At 42.2% G+C, this 16,350-nt stretch overlaps 1 protein-coding gene across 3 annotated transcripts in view; it reads right to left on the bottom strand.

Annotated features, from left to right (window-relative positions):
* ARPC1A (actin related protein 2/3 complex subunit 1A) overlaps positions 1 to 16,350 on the bottom strand; it is a 29,208-nt gene extending 12,858 nt beyond the window's left edge. Inside the window, exons 1-5 of one of the 3 annotated variants that reach the window (XM_030211028.1) lie at positions 16,182 to 16,350; positions 14,827 to 14,874; positions 9,220 to 9,325; positions 6,079 to 6,183; positions 75 to 297 (exon numbers count right to left, since the gene is read on the bottom strand). In XM_030211028.1, coding sequence (XP_030066888.1) covers positions 75 to 297; positions 6,079 to 6,183; positions 9,220 to 9,283 — 392 coding nt within the window. In that variant the 5' untranslated portion in view covers positions 9,284 to 9,325; positions 14,827 to 14,874; positions 16,182 to 16,350. The remainder of the gene's footprint in view (positions 1 to 74; positions 298 to 6,078; positions 6,184 to 9,219; positions 9,326 to 14,826; positions 14,875 to 16,181) is intronic. The other 2 variants (XM_030211027.1, XM_030211026.1) reach the window with 2 other exon arrangements.

Raw genomic sequence — 16,350 nt, forward strand, 5'->3', positions numbered from 1 at the left:
CAAATAAGAAATGATCTTAATAAAATGTACGAGCTGCTTTCATTTAAGAAATTCCCCAAAGGATTCCTGCTCACCAGTCATTTTCTGACTCAAAGTAGCACACCGATATGAGCCGAGCTCCACTGCCCACAGCAAATTTGTTCTCCAGGGGAGACCACTTCACAAATGTGGCTGCACGATTGATTCTCAGGATCACCAGGGTTGGTTTCCACACACCATCCTTCTGACTCCAGACATAGGCATTACGGTCTGCACCACAAGTCACAATGCGATCACTCTTTGGAGCCCAGTCGATACCTGAAATTTAGACCTTAAAGTCAATATTTTTGGCCTTGAACCCTTCTCCTTGGTCTAACTCCACCACAAATCATTCTGAATACAGCCCTAAATCTTCACATCTAGGTCATTCTTGTATTTCCCCAAGTTTACTAAATCCCTTTATGTGAAGAAATGTAAGCTACAATTTAGAATTTATATTGTAAGGAGGTTGGAGGGTCTAAGCAGGTCAGGAGGAGGTATGGGACCAGACTACATTACCCACAAGGCCCTGAGAGCAGGAATCAGGGGGGTAGGTTCCAAAACCCGGTAGGGACACCACATGGAAGGGAGGGGGAAAAGGACTGGAAAGAGGAGCTGCTATGGCAGACGAGGGCCAGAAAGGGGAGCCGTGATGACAAAGCTCAATTCCCTTGGGTCAGAAATCAGTACAAGATTCCTTCCACCTGGGAGGGGGAGGAGGTCTCTAACCAACAACCTAGCAGAGAAGCAGAGTTAATGGAGTGCTTGGAGGAAGGAGAGTCTGGAGGGCCCAGCACACCAGGTTTGGAGGAACCGGTTGACATGGACTGTAATTGTACTCTGGGGCAGAGTTGCAGGGATTGAAGGCAGTGGGTGGTCACAGGAGTCAAGTAGCTGTGTTGTGGGAGGTGTACTGCCATTCTGCAACCACCCAAGCGGAAAGACTTTTAAAACTGAAACCCAGGCGGTTGAACTGGGAGAACTTGGATTTAAATGGAAGGTTTTTTCTTTTTGCTTTGTTTTGAAACTGAATGGGACCTTAACCCCCTTGAACTGAGATTTGTGGAGGAGGGGAAATAAACTGCTTGGAACTAAAAGCTGTGTTGTCTGGAAGGACTTTGTTTGTGGACTGCTGAAGGGAGCCTACCACCCCCTGAGGGTTTGCTACCGGGATTACAGTTATTACAATATAACACGAGAGCTTAAAACTGTTATCAGAAGTGTCAATTTAAATATCATAGCCCTGATTCTAAGAAATTAAGGGGGGGGGGGGTCTTTTACAAAGCATCGATAAGCCCAATGCGGTTGTACAGAATGCTAAATGTGGACTACCACAGGCCCAACATGGTAGTTCCGCCCCAAGCGTGTGCCATTTCCAGGAGAAAAAAAGAAAATATTTGAAAATGACTTGAACAGTGGTAACCGGGCATCGCTGCGTGCTGCCCGGTTATTGCCGGGTTACCACTGGAGCCCTTATCGTCACCTCAATGGGTGGCGGTAAGGGCTCCCTGTCGCATGGCCATGCTTGCCTGGGGGCTTTTTACTGTCTTGAGTGAATTCCTTCAAAAAGGTGGTAAATTAAAGCCTAATAAATAAATAAATAAAATTTTATTTTTATTTTTTTTGTTACATTTGTACCCCGCGCTTTTCCACTCATGGCAGGCTCAATGCGGCAGGCAATGGAGGGTTAAGTGACTTGCCCAGAGTCACAAGGAGCTGCCTGTGCCGGGAATCAAACTCAGTTCCTCAGTTCCCCAGGACCAAAGTCCACCACCAGGCCACTGCTCCACAGTACGTCCCATATTAAGGGAAGCAGCCAACTAAGATAGTATGGGAAAAAAACCCTGAGCTGCTTCCACCAATAAAAAAAAAAAAAAAAAAAAGAGTTTGACCCCCAAAAGTAATCCAAAGTCTTGCAGGATAAAATAACGCGCTGGAAGATTTCTGTTTGTACAACTGAGTGCAAAAAGAAGCAAAAGCTTTACGCTGAACACGCACTCTTGCGGAAGTCTTGGAAACAAAGTACTTTATGATTATCATATTCCAGACAATTCCCATGGCGTAACGCCTGAAGTATTGAACACTTATGATAATGATGAACACAGAGAACCACAACACGAGGACGAGTAGAAGCAGCAGTATTCCTTGAACTCAAACAATGAGTCTACTCAATCTTAAAAGCTACCTCCAACATGCCCAAATGTAAGATTGTGGAATCCAGCTCTCCAATGTATGCACAAGATCTACATCTCTCAAAGTTTCAACTAGGCCCTCGAGACGTAAATTATTGCGTCTTGCTCATCCTTCAAAATCATCAAGTTTATGTTACGTTGATGATACCATACAACACAACTGCTCCACTTCCTAAGAACTTTGGGCCTGGGATTCCAATACTCCAACCCGATGCTGCTGTGAATCCAATGCCAAACCAAGATTATCCAAATGCTTGATAATAAAGCTGTCGTAATTTAGTATCCAACGCCGCCTCCACTGCAGCTCACATCTCCAAAATAATTTCTAAAGTTCACATGGTGCTTACTGAAGGACTCAGTGGGGGCGATATAACCGCCATCTTAGCCGATACTCCCCTCTGCATGACTTTATTCTTGCGAGGCAACTTTGAAGCCACCCTAACGACTAAAGCTTTCAAATCCACCTCCAATCAAACCAACAAGAGGAACAAAAGCAGGATGCAAAAAATCACCCACTTCTGCCAAAGATATAGTCAAAACTGGCTTTTATCGGTGGGAAGACAAAGGAGCCGAGCAGGCAGCCTCTGCGTCTGTTCTAGGCGTCACGTGATCTCGAACCACTGCTTTTTAAAATTTCTGTCTGGAGTTATTAATACAACGTGGACATGTAGCTAAAAAAAAAAAAAAAAAAAAACCAGTCCCCTTGAGAATAGCCATTGCTTCCATTTGAAGCATGAAAGAAGCATAACAATTCAGCTTTAGATTAAAAGCAGCACTGGTGGTGGTGGTAGTGGTGGGGAAACAGGACTCCAAGACCTCCAAGTTAGTCCCAGCTTTAGAGAACATTTCTTCACAGATTTTATTTTTAACACAGCTCAAACTCAAAGAAGGGGTGCCTCTGCTCACAGCACACTGGGTAAGGTCGATGACTGAGACCAACAAAGCTGCATAATCTATCAGTCACCATCTCATGGAGAGAGACATACCGATGAGCTCATGCTGCATGGCGCTCTTGTAAAGCGAAGCACACAGAACTCTTATTTCTGTCCTCATTCACTGGTCAAAGGATATAACCCGCACGTTCTGGACTAGTCTGGTGAGGATGCTAAGGAATAACAGGCCAAGGTTATAACAATGTTAGACTTAAACTGAAAAGGTACATTAAATACCAGAAAATTTCATTTCATTTATTCAGTTTGTGTTTCACCTATCCAGTATTTCTAAGTGAGATAATGAGGCTTATTTTCAAAGCACTTAGCCTCCCAAAGTTCCATAGAAACCTATGGAACTTAGCCTCCCAAAGTGCTTTGAAAATATGCCTCAATGTAATTTTGTGTACTATTTTGTAAAACAGGCGTCGCAGATAATATATAAGGCACAGCATCAACAAATGAAATAAAAGCAATCTGAAAAGGTACGACTTCAATAAAACTTTCAAATCTTTAAGGAAGAATTGGAACCTAGGATTCTTTCTGTGTTATGTCCAGCTGGGCAGGAGATAGGATGCCATCCCCAGTTAGTAAGAAAGAGGGAAAGGATGGTGGTAATTTTTTGTAAAAAGGTGCATTTAAAGCCAAGAGTACAAAGCATGGAATCTTGCTATTCTTTGGGATTCTGCCAGGTACTTATGACCTGAATGGGCCACTGTTGGAAATAGGATACTGGGTTAGATGGATCTTTGGTCTGACCCAATACGGCAATTCTTAGATTCTTAATTGCATTCTTTTATATCTTGGTACACACCCCTTCCCAAGCTTTAGATTGTAAGCTCTTTGAGCAGGGACTGTCCTTTATGTTAAATTGTACAGCGCTGCATAACCCTAGTAGCGCTAAGTAGTAGTAGTACTTTAGGTCTGTTGAGTGTGACATCAGTTAAAGAATGTATCATCATCATGGGAAAGGCCCAAGTAAACTGGCATAAACTTCCAAGAAAAGTGACATTTGAAAAGAATACTTATTTTGCTTGGGTCTCAAGACATGTCTCGCTGAAAAAAATTATCAAGAAAGGACCTTTGTTCATATTAGTGTCTATCACTATGTTTTTAAGGAAGGTGAATAATGGACGGGTTATAGTTCTTTAAAAAAAAAAACTGTGATGAAGGAATACTGATTATGGTTTATTATTAAGAGTTCTTAACAGGGTGAAATCAATGGTTTATTTTATATTGGGATAAGTAGTATTATGATTTTTTTAATGGAAGAATATGGCTTCACAGTCACCTAAAAGCTCTAATTAACAATCTCACTGTAAAAAGGTGAGTCAGAAGTCGTTTAAGTTCCTGTTATAATGGTGCATTTCCAGCAAGGATTTGGCTATATTATATTCAGGTTATTCCTCAGTCCCACAAGCAGCACATGTACTTGAAGTGGCAGAGCTGAAATTGTGCCTTCTGGGGAGACAGGAACTTCCCTATTATAAATCACAAGAAGAAAAGTCCAACCTACTGTTTTCCCCAGCAACAGGTGTAAAACTAGGACCACCATATGACAGCAATTAAGGGAGATCACATATGTGACTCCAAGAATAAATACCACTTGTAAACTCTAAGATTAATAGCACCACAAACAGTAAACTCACTCAAACACATCTATGTAATGCACTCAATCAGACAGAATATATCCTATGGAACATAGTGTCCCCTAGTGGGTCAAACCCAAGGGGCCATTAAGTCCAGCAACTTATGACTTGGACCGACCACTGTCACAGACAGCTATCAAGCAGGATCCCAACTATTCAACACAGTAACGTAGCAGACAATGACAGAGAAAAATCAGCTGGTCTATTCAGTCGGCCCAGTTACTTCTCCCCATTGCTAAAAAAAACAGACTTTGTATCAATTCTATCCAGGATGGTTTTTCTCAACTTCCAGCACCATTCTTTCCCACAGCCAGACACAAGATCTGAAATCTTAACAACTATCGGTACTAACATGGATGTACCCCAAGCCTCCTAGGTCCCTTGTGAAGCCTGGGTTTCCTGACATTGCTCTTAACTGAACCCACTTGGAACATCATCTCAATCATTTGTTCTAGAATTTCCTTTCTACTGAAAAAGAAATACTACCTGCACATTACTACCACCTTTCAGGTATCTGAATACATGTATCATATATTCCTCATCTCTCCTCAAGATCTTTTGGTGTAGACTCCAGACCAATATGGCAGCTCATCATCATGGATAATTCTTTCAGAGGAATGGCCTCCTCTACTGGATATATCCACACTCCTGATGAGGTCTTACCAACGGTCTGTATAACGGCACATTTACTTTTCTTCCAATTTTTGCCTCTCCCAAAGCACGCCCTCTGCCTTGGAAATGCAAATACGTTGGTGTGATTGCTGTTTCTGAAGGTTAGATTGGCACAAGCAAACTAGGGAGTCATGTGACTTTCTTTTTAAATCTTGGACAGCAGGAGAGAAGTCAATCAAGCAACTCTGGCAATCTGCTGCGACACCTGCATGTTCTATAACTCTGAATCATTTCTACAATACAATTAATTTCCGTGCTTCACAAAGTAACACCACTTCTGTCTGGTGAGAAATGTCGGTAGGTGGTTAAAGCCTACAGAAATTAGTGCTTTTTAACAGAACACTACTAAAAATCATTGGCAGTTACTTCACTGTACAAGCTGACTAATTTTATACTTAGATTCTTAAAAGAACAAAGAGCTCTTGCTATTAGGTTATTTATGCATTCCTTATCAGTCAGAATTTGTACATGCGTCTTCAAAATTTCCTGTTACCATGGTAAAGCCATGCAGCTTTCTTCACCAAAATCAGAGGGTTACAAGATAAAACAGAACTTCGCAAGACAACCTCATTCCCTTCAGGTTCCTTGTGCACCCTGAAGGCTACTTTATTTCCTTACCTGTAATGTGACCGTTGTGTTCCTTCAGCTCATGGGCTTTCACCCATTGGTTCCCACTCTTTTTGTAGATGTGGACCTCATGGTTGTTGGGACTAATAGCAATCTCTGACATAAAAAAAAAGAGATAAAGTATTTGGATTTCTATATCTACAGTACAAACAGTGCTAATATAGCACAAGAGCCTTCTACTTATCTTATTATAACCCCCAAAAATATTTATGACCAACAAATCATATTAGTAGATATAACTTCATGTTAATGCCTGTATCCAAAGAATATACTGAAATTCTACTACTTACTAATCATTTCTATAACGCTACTAGACTTATGCAGCGGTGTACACATTATGACCCTCTTTTACTAAGGCACACTCATGTTTTTAGTGCACGCTAAAATTGGGCACAAGCTAAACGTTAGAGACACCTATGCATTCCTATGGGTGTCTCTAATGTTTAGCGCGCGCTAAAAACGTGAGCACACCTTAGTAAAAGACCCCCTTATATGCAGGTACTTTCTCTGTCCCTAGAGGACTCACAATTTAAGATTTTTGTACCTGGGGCAATTGAGGGTTAAGTGACCTGCCGTGGGCATCGAACTAGAGAGCTGCACGGCTTCCCGCGGGGATGGAAGCAGTTCTGCGGGGTTCCCGCGGGGACGGAGGCAGTTCCTGCGGGGTTCCCACGGGGATGGAACCAGTTCTGTGGGCTTCCCGTAGAAGTGTAAGCTGCACCTGCACCAGCCTCTCATCTACCGAATACCAATTTATTTGAGTGCTGTCTCCTCCTCCTCTTCTTCCTTGCTTTAACAGCATAAATGTGGAAAGTCTTCCATTAAGGAGGTGATAGAGTCACAAATGATGACGGAATTCAAAAAGGCGTGGGATGAACACAGAGGATCTCTAATTAGAAAATGGAAGTTATATAAAAGCTAACCTTAAATGGCTGCATGTGTGTGGATATGTCAAGTGACATTAAGATGGCAACTCTGGCTGTGATGAACTAGAGCGGATACCTGGCAGACTTGTATGGTCTGTGTCTCATACATGGCAATCTGGTGTAGGATGGGCTGGAAAGGGCTTAGAAAGCAACTTCAGTGGCTGGAACATGAGGACAGTGCTGGACAGACTTTTATGGTCTGTGTCCCACAAATGAGAACATGAATAGGCTGGAGTGGGCTTCGATGGCAACTCCAGCAGTTGGAACATAAGGATGGGGCCAGATAGACTTCTGTGGTCTTTGTTCCAGAAACACGAAAGAAAGACCATAATCAAGTATATAATATCACACTCGTTGATTTAATGATGAATTGATCATGAGTGTGACTATTGGGCAGAGTGGATGGACCGTTCAGGTCTATTTGCTGTCACTTACTATGTTACTATTAATCCTCTTTGCTCTCAGACTGGTGCACAGACCTCAGCTCTGACACAGACACGAGAATCAGATGTCACCTGACCTACTGGCGCGTGCATGTGGCGACCTCTCAGCACACACTGCCAGTGAATCAGAGACAAATCTTACATGTGCGTACCAGAGTGTTCCAAGTTCCAACTTCCGTTCCTTCCTTGCCTACAGTGCTGTGGCTCAAATCCAGAGAGAGACTGAGGGAGCTGACTGGAACTTTCTTTTATGTACTATTAAATTCTTACGGGGATGGGTGGGGATGGGTTAAATTCTTGCGGGGACGGGTGGGGACGGGTTGGGATGGTTTAAATTTTTGCGGGGATGGGTGGGGATGGGTAAGATTTCAGTGGGGATGGGTGGGGACGGGTAAGATTCCAGCAGGGACGGGCGGGGATGGGTAAGATTTCTGTCCCCGTGCAACTCTCTACATCGAACCCAGGTTGCCAGGATCAAAGTCCGCTGCACTAACCATTAGACTACTCCTCCACTGAAATGTTAAGAGGAATTCAAAAATATGTCAAGGTTATTGAATGCTGGGCCATGCTCTTTTGGTTAAAGCTTAATCAAATGTTTACTATAGGAAATACTAAATTTATAATTTTCCTCTCGTTGTTTATGTAGGTTGTAATAACTTGATGGTGAAAAAGTTACAAACAATCCAGAATTTAGCAATTAGGGTGATAGTAAGACTGGATGAATCAGTAGCACCATCTATATATATAAAAGGCAACCCCAACGTTCTGAAGCCTCCACGGAAGTTGAGGCGCCCGAAATATCCGGTGTGCCCTGGAGTGTCTGCACCGCCCTCGCGTCAAAACGTCATGACGTCGAGGGCGGAGCTATTGACGCTCGAGGGCTGAAACGGCCCACAGCGAACAAGGCAAGTAGCTTCGAGGGACGGAGGGAGGGGGCCCCTTGCTAGCGCCCGTTTCATTCCGCTCAGAAACGGGCATTTTTTCCTAGTATTTCTATAAACTCCACTGGTTGCCAGTGATGGCGAGGTCTCATTTTAAATTATGCACTATGGTCTTTCGGTCTCTGTATGGAAATGCTCCTCTGTTATTTGGTAGTTGTTTTCCTCTTTTAAATAGACAATTATTAAGGGGGCAGGTTTGGTAAGATTTATTAGACCGTTATCTTTGTCCTTGCCTTATCAGGCAGCTTCTGTTTGGAACGCTCTTCCTACCTCGGTGCATTCTTTGAGGGACTATACAATGTTCTGTAAGCAAGTTAAAACTTTTTCTATTTAAGAAATAAGTGGGTTGATTTATAGTCTAGAATGTGAAGTTTGTTTTGTAATTCCTGGATAAAATGTTCCAGTTATTATCATTGTGATCTGTATGGAACTGCAGAGGTTTTTGCAGAATACAAGACTGAAATGTAATGCAATGTTCTAGGTGAGCAGGCTGAACCCCTAAGGCAGTGTTTACAACCCAATGCTCAACACAGGATACCCACAACAAATATGCGTGGAAGATTTTAATGTACTGCCTTGAGTATATACAAATCTCTCATATGCATATTTATTGCGGCTATCCTGAAAACCTGACTGGCTGAGTGTGTCTTAAGGACTGGGTTCAGATCCAATGCTCTAAGGAATCTGCCTTCAAAACTGAGACTTCAGTATTGTGTATTCCTAAAGTGGATCAAGCCTACAGATTATGTAAGAAATTCATGTCCTACTACCAAATCTGTCAACTACCAAACTATAAAGTATACCAAAACACTTGATACTTACGGGTACGATCGCGATTCCAGGCATGACAGGTGATTGGCTCTAGTAAGAACTGATGCAAGGACATTCTCAGCAACTGACTTCTGTAGTGTTTTCAGAAGGAAAATGGCTGGAAAGATTTTAATAAGGCTGTATTACCATTTAAAAATCCACAAGAGAGAGTAACTACAAAGTTAACAGTTATACTAGTTGTGAAGTTTAGCATATTATTTCTTTACATTAAAGTGTATAGGACTAGATTCTATATGTCATGTCAAAAAAAAATCAGTGTGAAATGAAATATACCTAGGAATACTTTATAAAATAAGCCTAAATTTCCACACAATTTATAGAATATACCAAGTGCCCATCCTCGTGACTAAACCTAATCGCTGGCAGTTACGCCAAGTAAACTTGAGTGTAAATGCCAATGCCTAAATTACACACAGACTGGGTGTATTCTATAACAACGTGTGTAGATTTTAGAAATGCCGACGACCCACCCATTCAACGCCCCTTTTCAACTATGCGACTTAGAATTTACATCCATCAACTTATAGAATACACTCAGTTCTGTGCATAAATTCTAATTAATGCCAATTAGTGTCTTGCCCGTTACCTTACTTTCTATCTCCTCTTACTCTCTTACCTATCCATAGGAATAACATGGGCCCTGCTGCAGATAACTTGAGTTAAGCTTTAGTAAAAGACACCCTATATGTACCATTTTTGCTTATACCCTACACTGCCAATTAAAATGTTCTATTACATATTGTGTTGACATTGTAAGTAGTACATTATGCCATACTTTGTATTGTTATTTGAATATTTTTACTGCTTGCAATTGTCTATTGCTCATATTTGATTTATTTTTATTGTACATTGCCTTGAGTGAATTCCTTCAAAAAGGCAGTAAATAAATCCTAATAAATAAAATAAATACATTATTGGTGCTGATTGGCTTAAGTAATATAAATTGCACGCGCGGAATCCAGAATACAACTGAAGTTGACCTATATAAAATCCGGGGGATAATGGATCTGTCAGAGAGAAGATGGTTCCTGGCACAACTGAAACAAGCCTGTCAGTTCAAAGCTATAAAGAAAGATTTACTGAACCCAAAGTCAAGACAAATAAAGGCAGGAAGAGCAATGATAAATCTCCACAATCCTCCAGGATACTTACAGTGAGCCACACTTCCAGTAGGTCCAGCATGGAAATCAAATTCTGTCTGGTTCTGCTATCTTACAAGATCCATCCCTTTTTTTTAGTCTTTCCCATTTAGTGCCAAGTATCAACTGGCATTTGGTTTCCCACAAAAATGTCTTTAGAAAATTTATTTTTGTTCTTACAAGCATATAATCAAGTGCAACCAATGATGTCATTCTAAGAGGCTCACACCCATGTCATTCTAAAAGATTACAACATAACCATTTATGGTGGTTGTTATGTTACCATGCATCCCCACCCTCATGCTAAACAAGGTCAAAATTCAAGCACACAAATGAACAGAGAAATCCAATGTAACACAGAAACATACAAAATTAAGGCAAATATCATATGGCCTATCCAGTCTTCTCACCCATACCAACTATTGAGATCTGCAATCCCTTCCTCTTCCTTAGAGATCTATGTGCTTGCCCCATGCCTTCTTTGAATTTATATACAGTGATACCTCGGTTTTTGTTGATAATCCGTCCGAAAACAATCAATGAAAACCGAAACAGACGAAAACTGAGGCAATTATTTCCATAAGAATCAATGTAAATCCAATTAATTCGTTCTGCACACTCCAAACTACATACCAAAAACACATTTTATAAAGAATAACATACCAAAAACACATTTTATAGAGAGTAAATATAGTCCCATGATGGAGCTAATGGGAAAGGGTTAACTTATTAGCAAGGGAAACACTTAACAGGAAAAATGAGATTTGAGCATATGTGATTTTATCTTGCATGCATTGCGTTAGACGCACGGGGTGATGCTCACACAATGAGAAACAATGCCACAATGAGCAGGAGAACGCGTGGGTCGCCCTTTGTTTTCGCAAAATTAGCAGTGAAAACCGAGGCAACCAATGAAATCAGAGACAAATTTTTTACTGAAAAAAATCAACGAAAACCGACGATAACCGAAGTCAACGAAAACCGAGGTTTCACTGTACTGTCCTCGTCTCCACTACCTCCACTGGGAGGCTGTTCTATTATTCTACCATCCTTTCTGTAAAGAAGTATTTCCTTAGATTATGCCCAAGTCTATCCCATGTCACTTTCATCCTACACCCCCCTCATTCCAGAGCTTTCTTTCAACTGAGAGAGGCCCGCTTCCTACGCACTTTTGCCATGGCGATATTTAAATATTTAACATATCATTTCATCCCTCTCCCACCTTTCTTCCAAAGTCTGTCCCCACATACTTTATGTCGAACACCATTAACCATTTTCGTACCCACCCTCCGTCTAGACCAACCCCATCCTGTTGGTATCTTTTCGAAGGTGCAGTCTGCAGAACTGCACACAGCATTCTAAATGGGGCCTCCCCAAAGACTTATAAGCACAATTACCTCCTTTTTTCTGCTCGTCATTCCTCTCCCTATGCAGCCAAACATCCTTCCATCTTTTGCCTTTTCTACCCATTTGACACAATAATCCCAGGTCCTGATCTTTTATACACAGAAATACTTCACCCCTATACGCCACTGCTCCCTTGGGTGTTTGAAGTCCACAGGGCCACCAAGAGACTGAGCCGGGCCACCGGTGCTGGGCCCACCCCCACAAGAACAGGGGGGGAGAGCCCAAAATGTGTGTGTGGGGGCACATTTTGCCCCACCTCCCTGTCCCCTGCTGCAACTCCACATACCTTGGCTGGCAGGCAGACAATGCAGTGAACAGTGCTGGAGGAAGGTTTCAGCTGGTGGGGCTTGGGGACCCCTGCCAGCCAAACCGGAGGCCCCAAAGTCCTGTGTCTGCTCCTCCCCGGTGTCTAAAGGGGACCAGCGCCAGAGTTCTCTCTCTCCTGCTCCTGTCAGGATGCGATCACCCAGGTCCCATCAGGAGCAGGAAAAACAGACCCATGGCGCCAGGCCCCCCTTTGGAGGATCTTACCCTCCCTTTCTTGGCAGCCCTGGCAGTCCAAATGCATGATCCTGCTTTTTTTTTTTTTTTATATTAAAACTTAGCTGCCAAATTCCAGGCTATCCTTTGAGCTTTGTTAGGTCCCTTTTCATGTTATTCATATCTTCCAGGGTGTCTACCATATTACTGACTTGGGGATCACCTGCAAAGAGGCAAACCTTACCAGACAGCCCTTCCACAATACTGCCTACAAAAATGCTAAGAAGAGCCAATCCCTGCGACACATCACTCATAAAGTAAATAAATGATACATGATTTGCTGAACTCAAACATCATTTTCCAGAGTTGGGATGAGTGCTGTGTCCACATTATGGTTACATTTTAGGAGCACAAGCCATACTCCATCTATACTTTGGACTGAATAGTAGAAATATTTTGAGCATGATCTTACAATGTTCAAATTAATTTGGTTTCCAAAGTATTTTGCAGTGATTCACAACTCATACACAATTTACAAGCAAGAATAGTACAATCAAGTGAATATGTGAGAGAAGCATGCATAAAGACTAGAAAAGCACAACAGCAGGTTAATAAAACAAGAATTTTATAAAACAGAACTGTTGAGGGAATGAATAATTGAGCGATTTCCCATCTGAACGTATACCTGATGGAGCAGAATTAAAGGAAATCGATGTACAGCAAACTGAAATACTGATCTATGGCTGCCAGCATATACACTATAAACAAATACCAAATGCATACATACAGATGGATGGACATGGCAACAGCAAGTACTGGGGCCTTTCTTTTTTTTTTTTACTGAGATGCTAACACTCCTGCTAGATATCAGCTTAACGTAGACAGAGCTTCCCTAGCCTCTCTATCCCTGGGACAGATGTACCTGGGAAGGAGGCAATATATGATTTGGCAAGTACAGGCAGAAATCAGATTCTAAACCAGAAAACAACTAAGAATTCTTATAAAATGTACCTAAAGGTAGCAAATTAAAAACATGAATATAAGCTATCTACAGAAAACAAGGTGCACAGAGAGTGAGAAGTGATATAGATGTGCAAACTTCATGGTCTTGCCTCAACAGCAGCAATTACAACCCTAACCACATTACTGGCCAGGTCAGATGGGCCATTTGATCTTTATTATTGAACACAGTAAGTGATGGCAGATAAAAAAGAAATTCAATTACAAATCAATGCATACCAGTCCACAATTAGGAAGTAGGAGTAAATAATCCTAAGAAAACAACATTTTAGAAAGGCAAAAATATCGTAAACCAGTGGAAAACTGGGAGACTAAATTCTCTCTAAGAGTAGAATAGGCAGGGATACAAAAACCAATGGCTAGATGGCAGATACAGAACGGGTCCTTTTACCAAGCTGTGGTAAAAGGACCCCTGTGGTAGCACTGACATGCAGGTAAAAGGTTGTTTAAATGTTAAAAAAGGAACTAGCCATGCAGCAAGTTAAATACTTGCACTGCAGCCATTTCCCATGGGGAGGCAGTAAGGGCTCCTGTGCTACTCTGCCTGTAACCAGGTAGTGTCGTAAAAGCGCCCCAATGAGTTTTTTCTAAACCTGTAGCACAAATTATATTAAGATTACAGATAACATGAGGAAAAAGGCTAATCCTTTACAAAGGGAAACTAAGGAAGACAGAGGAACAGCGGAAGTGGTACATGACAGAAATTAAGGATTTCGGGAGGGGGGGGGGGGAGGGTTCTTCACGTTCAGATGATGGAATTTGGCTGAAGTGCATTCCAGAGTGCATATATGAAGTACAATTTTGCCCACAGAATTCAAAACTGATTGCTATTTGATCAACATTTCAAATATTGCTTTCTCTAGGTATACTGCCTTCTTTTAACAGTTGTGCCCAAAATTCATGAATAAAACACAGACTGCACACTGCCCAGGCAGTCCACCAGCCAAATAGGCAGCAATGTAAAAATTGGAAATGATGTGCTAAGCAGGCAGAGATTGGCATGGGCCAGCGTCAGTGACGCAGACAACTGCATGAAGGTGGTCAGTGCCCTGCCCTCACAGACAAGAAGCCACCTCAACATGATCCAATGCTCAAATGGCAAAATAGGGCCACTGTAAACGCTCGAAGAGGTCATGTCCACCTGTCATTTTGTAATGAGCTCTTTCAACTAGTGGCACAATAAAACCAATATATAAGATGAAATTAAGCAAAATATGAAAACATTTACCTGTTTTCATATATCCTCAAAATAAGTGGAGCTGCACAGCAAGCAAATACCTGCCCACATGATCCCTGTTAGTGTCTACCCATTTCAAAGTTTTTATCTGGTGTTAGTCAATGTCATTTTGTATTCTCTACCTCAATCAGTGTACTTTCTTGATTTTTGTAATTGAGGTACAACCCTGCCATACATATATGCTTTGGGGTTGATGGAGACAGAAGAGAAAAGCTTAGCCTAAAAATCATTTTGGTAGTATAAATTAAAGTGGCACTTTGCCCTTTCCCTATTTTCATCCTCAAAACACAATACACACAAAAGCAACCAGGATACCTGTAATTCTAATGCAGACAAAATAAATTCTTCCCGGTTTTGGATCACCTGAAAGAGCAAAGACATCGTCCTACGTGATCTCAGGAAGTCGAGATTATTTTTTTTTACAATGGTCAAATAAAAAAAGCATTTCATCTTGCAGTACCAAACCTTTGCACTCGGGCTCCTGCTGCGAAAGCGACATTTTCTTATCTGCCAGATCATTTTGCTGAAATCTGTCTGTGGGGCTCCAAATTTAGGGCGATTCCCCGTACTGACAGCAGCTGCCCGGGTTTCCCTCTGGAACCCACAAACTACTACTAATCATTTCTACAGTCATAGGAGCCGACTCTGTGGGTGCTTGAGCACCCCTAGTATTGAGAAAATTCATTGTGTGCGTCCAAGGAAGGGTTATTTCCACTGGGCTTAACACCCCCAATCATTTTGAAAAGTTGGCTCCTATGTCTATAGCGCCACAAGGCATACCCCACATGTATCTTGAAATGTCTCACAATGTTTTCTTGTTATATTAATATCATGTACTATCATTATCATGTAACCCAAAATGCTTCTGTAATATCAAATGCCTACTCTCTTCTTATGTCCACTATTCTTGATGTATTGTAAGCCACTCTGAGCTTGCAAAAAGGTGGAAAAATGTGGGATACAAATGCAATAAATAAATTACAACACTCTGAAAGCCACATTGAGCCTTCAAAAAGGTGGAAAAATGTGGGGTACAAATGCAATAAATAAATTACAACACTCTGAAAGCCACATTGAGCCTTCAAAAAGGTGGAAAAATGTGGGGTACAAATGCAATAAATAAATTACAACACTCAAAGCCACATTGAGCCTTCAAAAAGGTGGAAAAATGTGGGGTACAAATGCAATAAATAATTTATTTATTTATTGCATTTGTATCCCACCTTTTCCCACCTTTTTGCAGGCTCAATGTGGCTTTCAGAGCGTTGTAATGATATAGTCGTTACATGATTTCAAATACAGTCGATAAATAAAATACGCAGCGCTGTACACCGTACACGAAACCCCATAAACAGCACAAGGCGGGACTCCCAGGCTGCAATCAACACGTCCCCACAACAATCGGGACACGATCCAGCAGGTACCACCCACGGAAACGGCAACGGTCCCCGGTTTCCAAACTCACCTACGTTCACCGAAAAGGACCATTAACAGCATCGCAGACTGAATGACAGCCCACGACGGGGGGGGGGGGAGGGGGGGTCTCAGACAAAAGCCCGAGTGGCCCGCCCCCTCCCCCCACCGCTCCGGTTCCTGCCAGAGTGGGCTACGAATGAAACCAAACGAAGGCGGCGAAGAGCCCCCAACTCCCCCCCCCCCCCCGTGCTTACCACCAGCCGGGAAGAGAATGAAACCAGCCAAGCCCAGGGCGGACCTGAATTCGCGGACTCTGGTCAGTCGACGCGAATTCGCTCCGAGCGCAACGGTTACACAGCGACGGTGGCGGCGCGCGGACACAGCGAATGACAAGAAGAAGGGAAGGGATCCAGGAAATGGGAG

The sequence above is a fragment of the Microcaecilia unicolor genome, chromosome 8 (genome assembly GCF_901765095.1).
Source record: "Microcaecilia unicolor chromosome 8, aMicUni1.1, whole genome shotgun sequence".
NCBI classification, from domain to species: domain Eukaryota; kingdom Metazoa; phylum Chordata; class Amphibia; order Gymnophiona; family Siphonopidae; genus Microcaecilia; species Microcaecilia unicolor.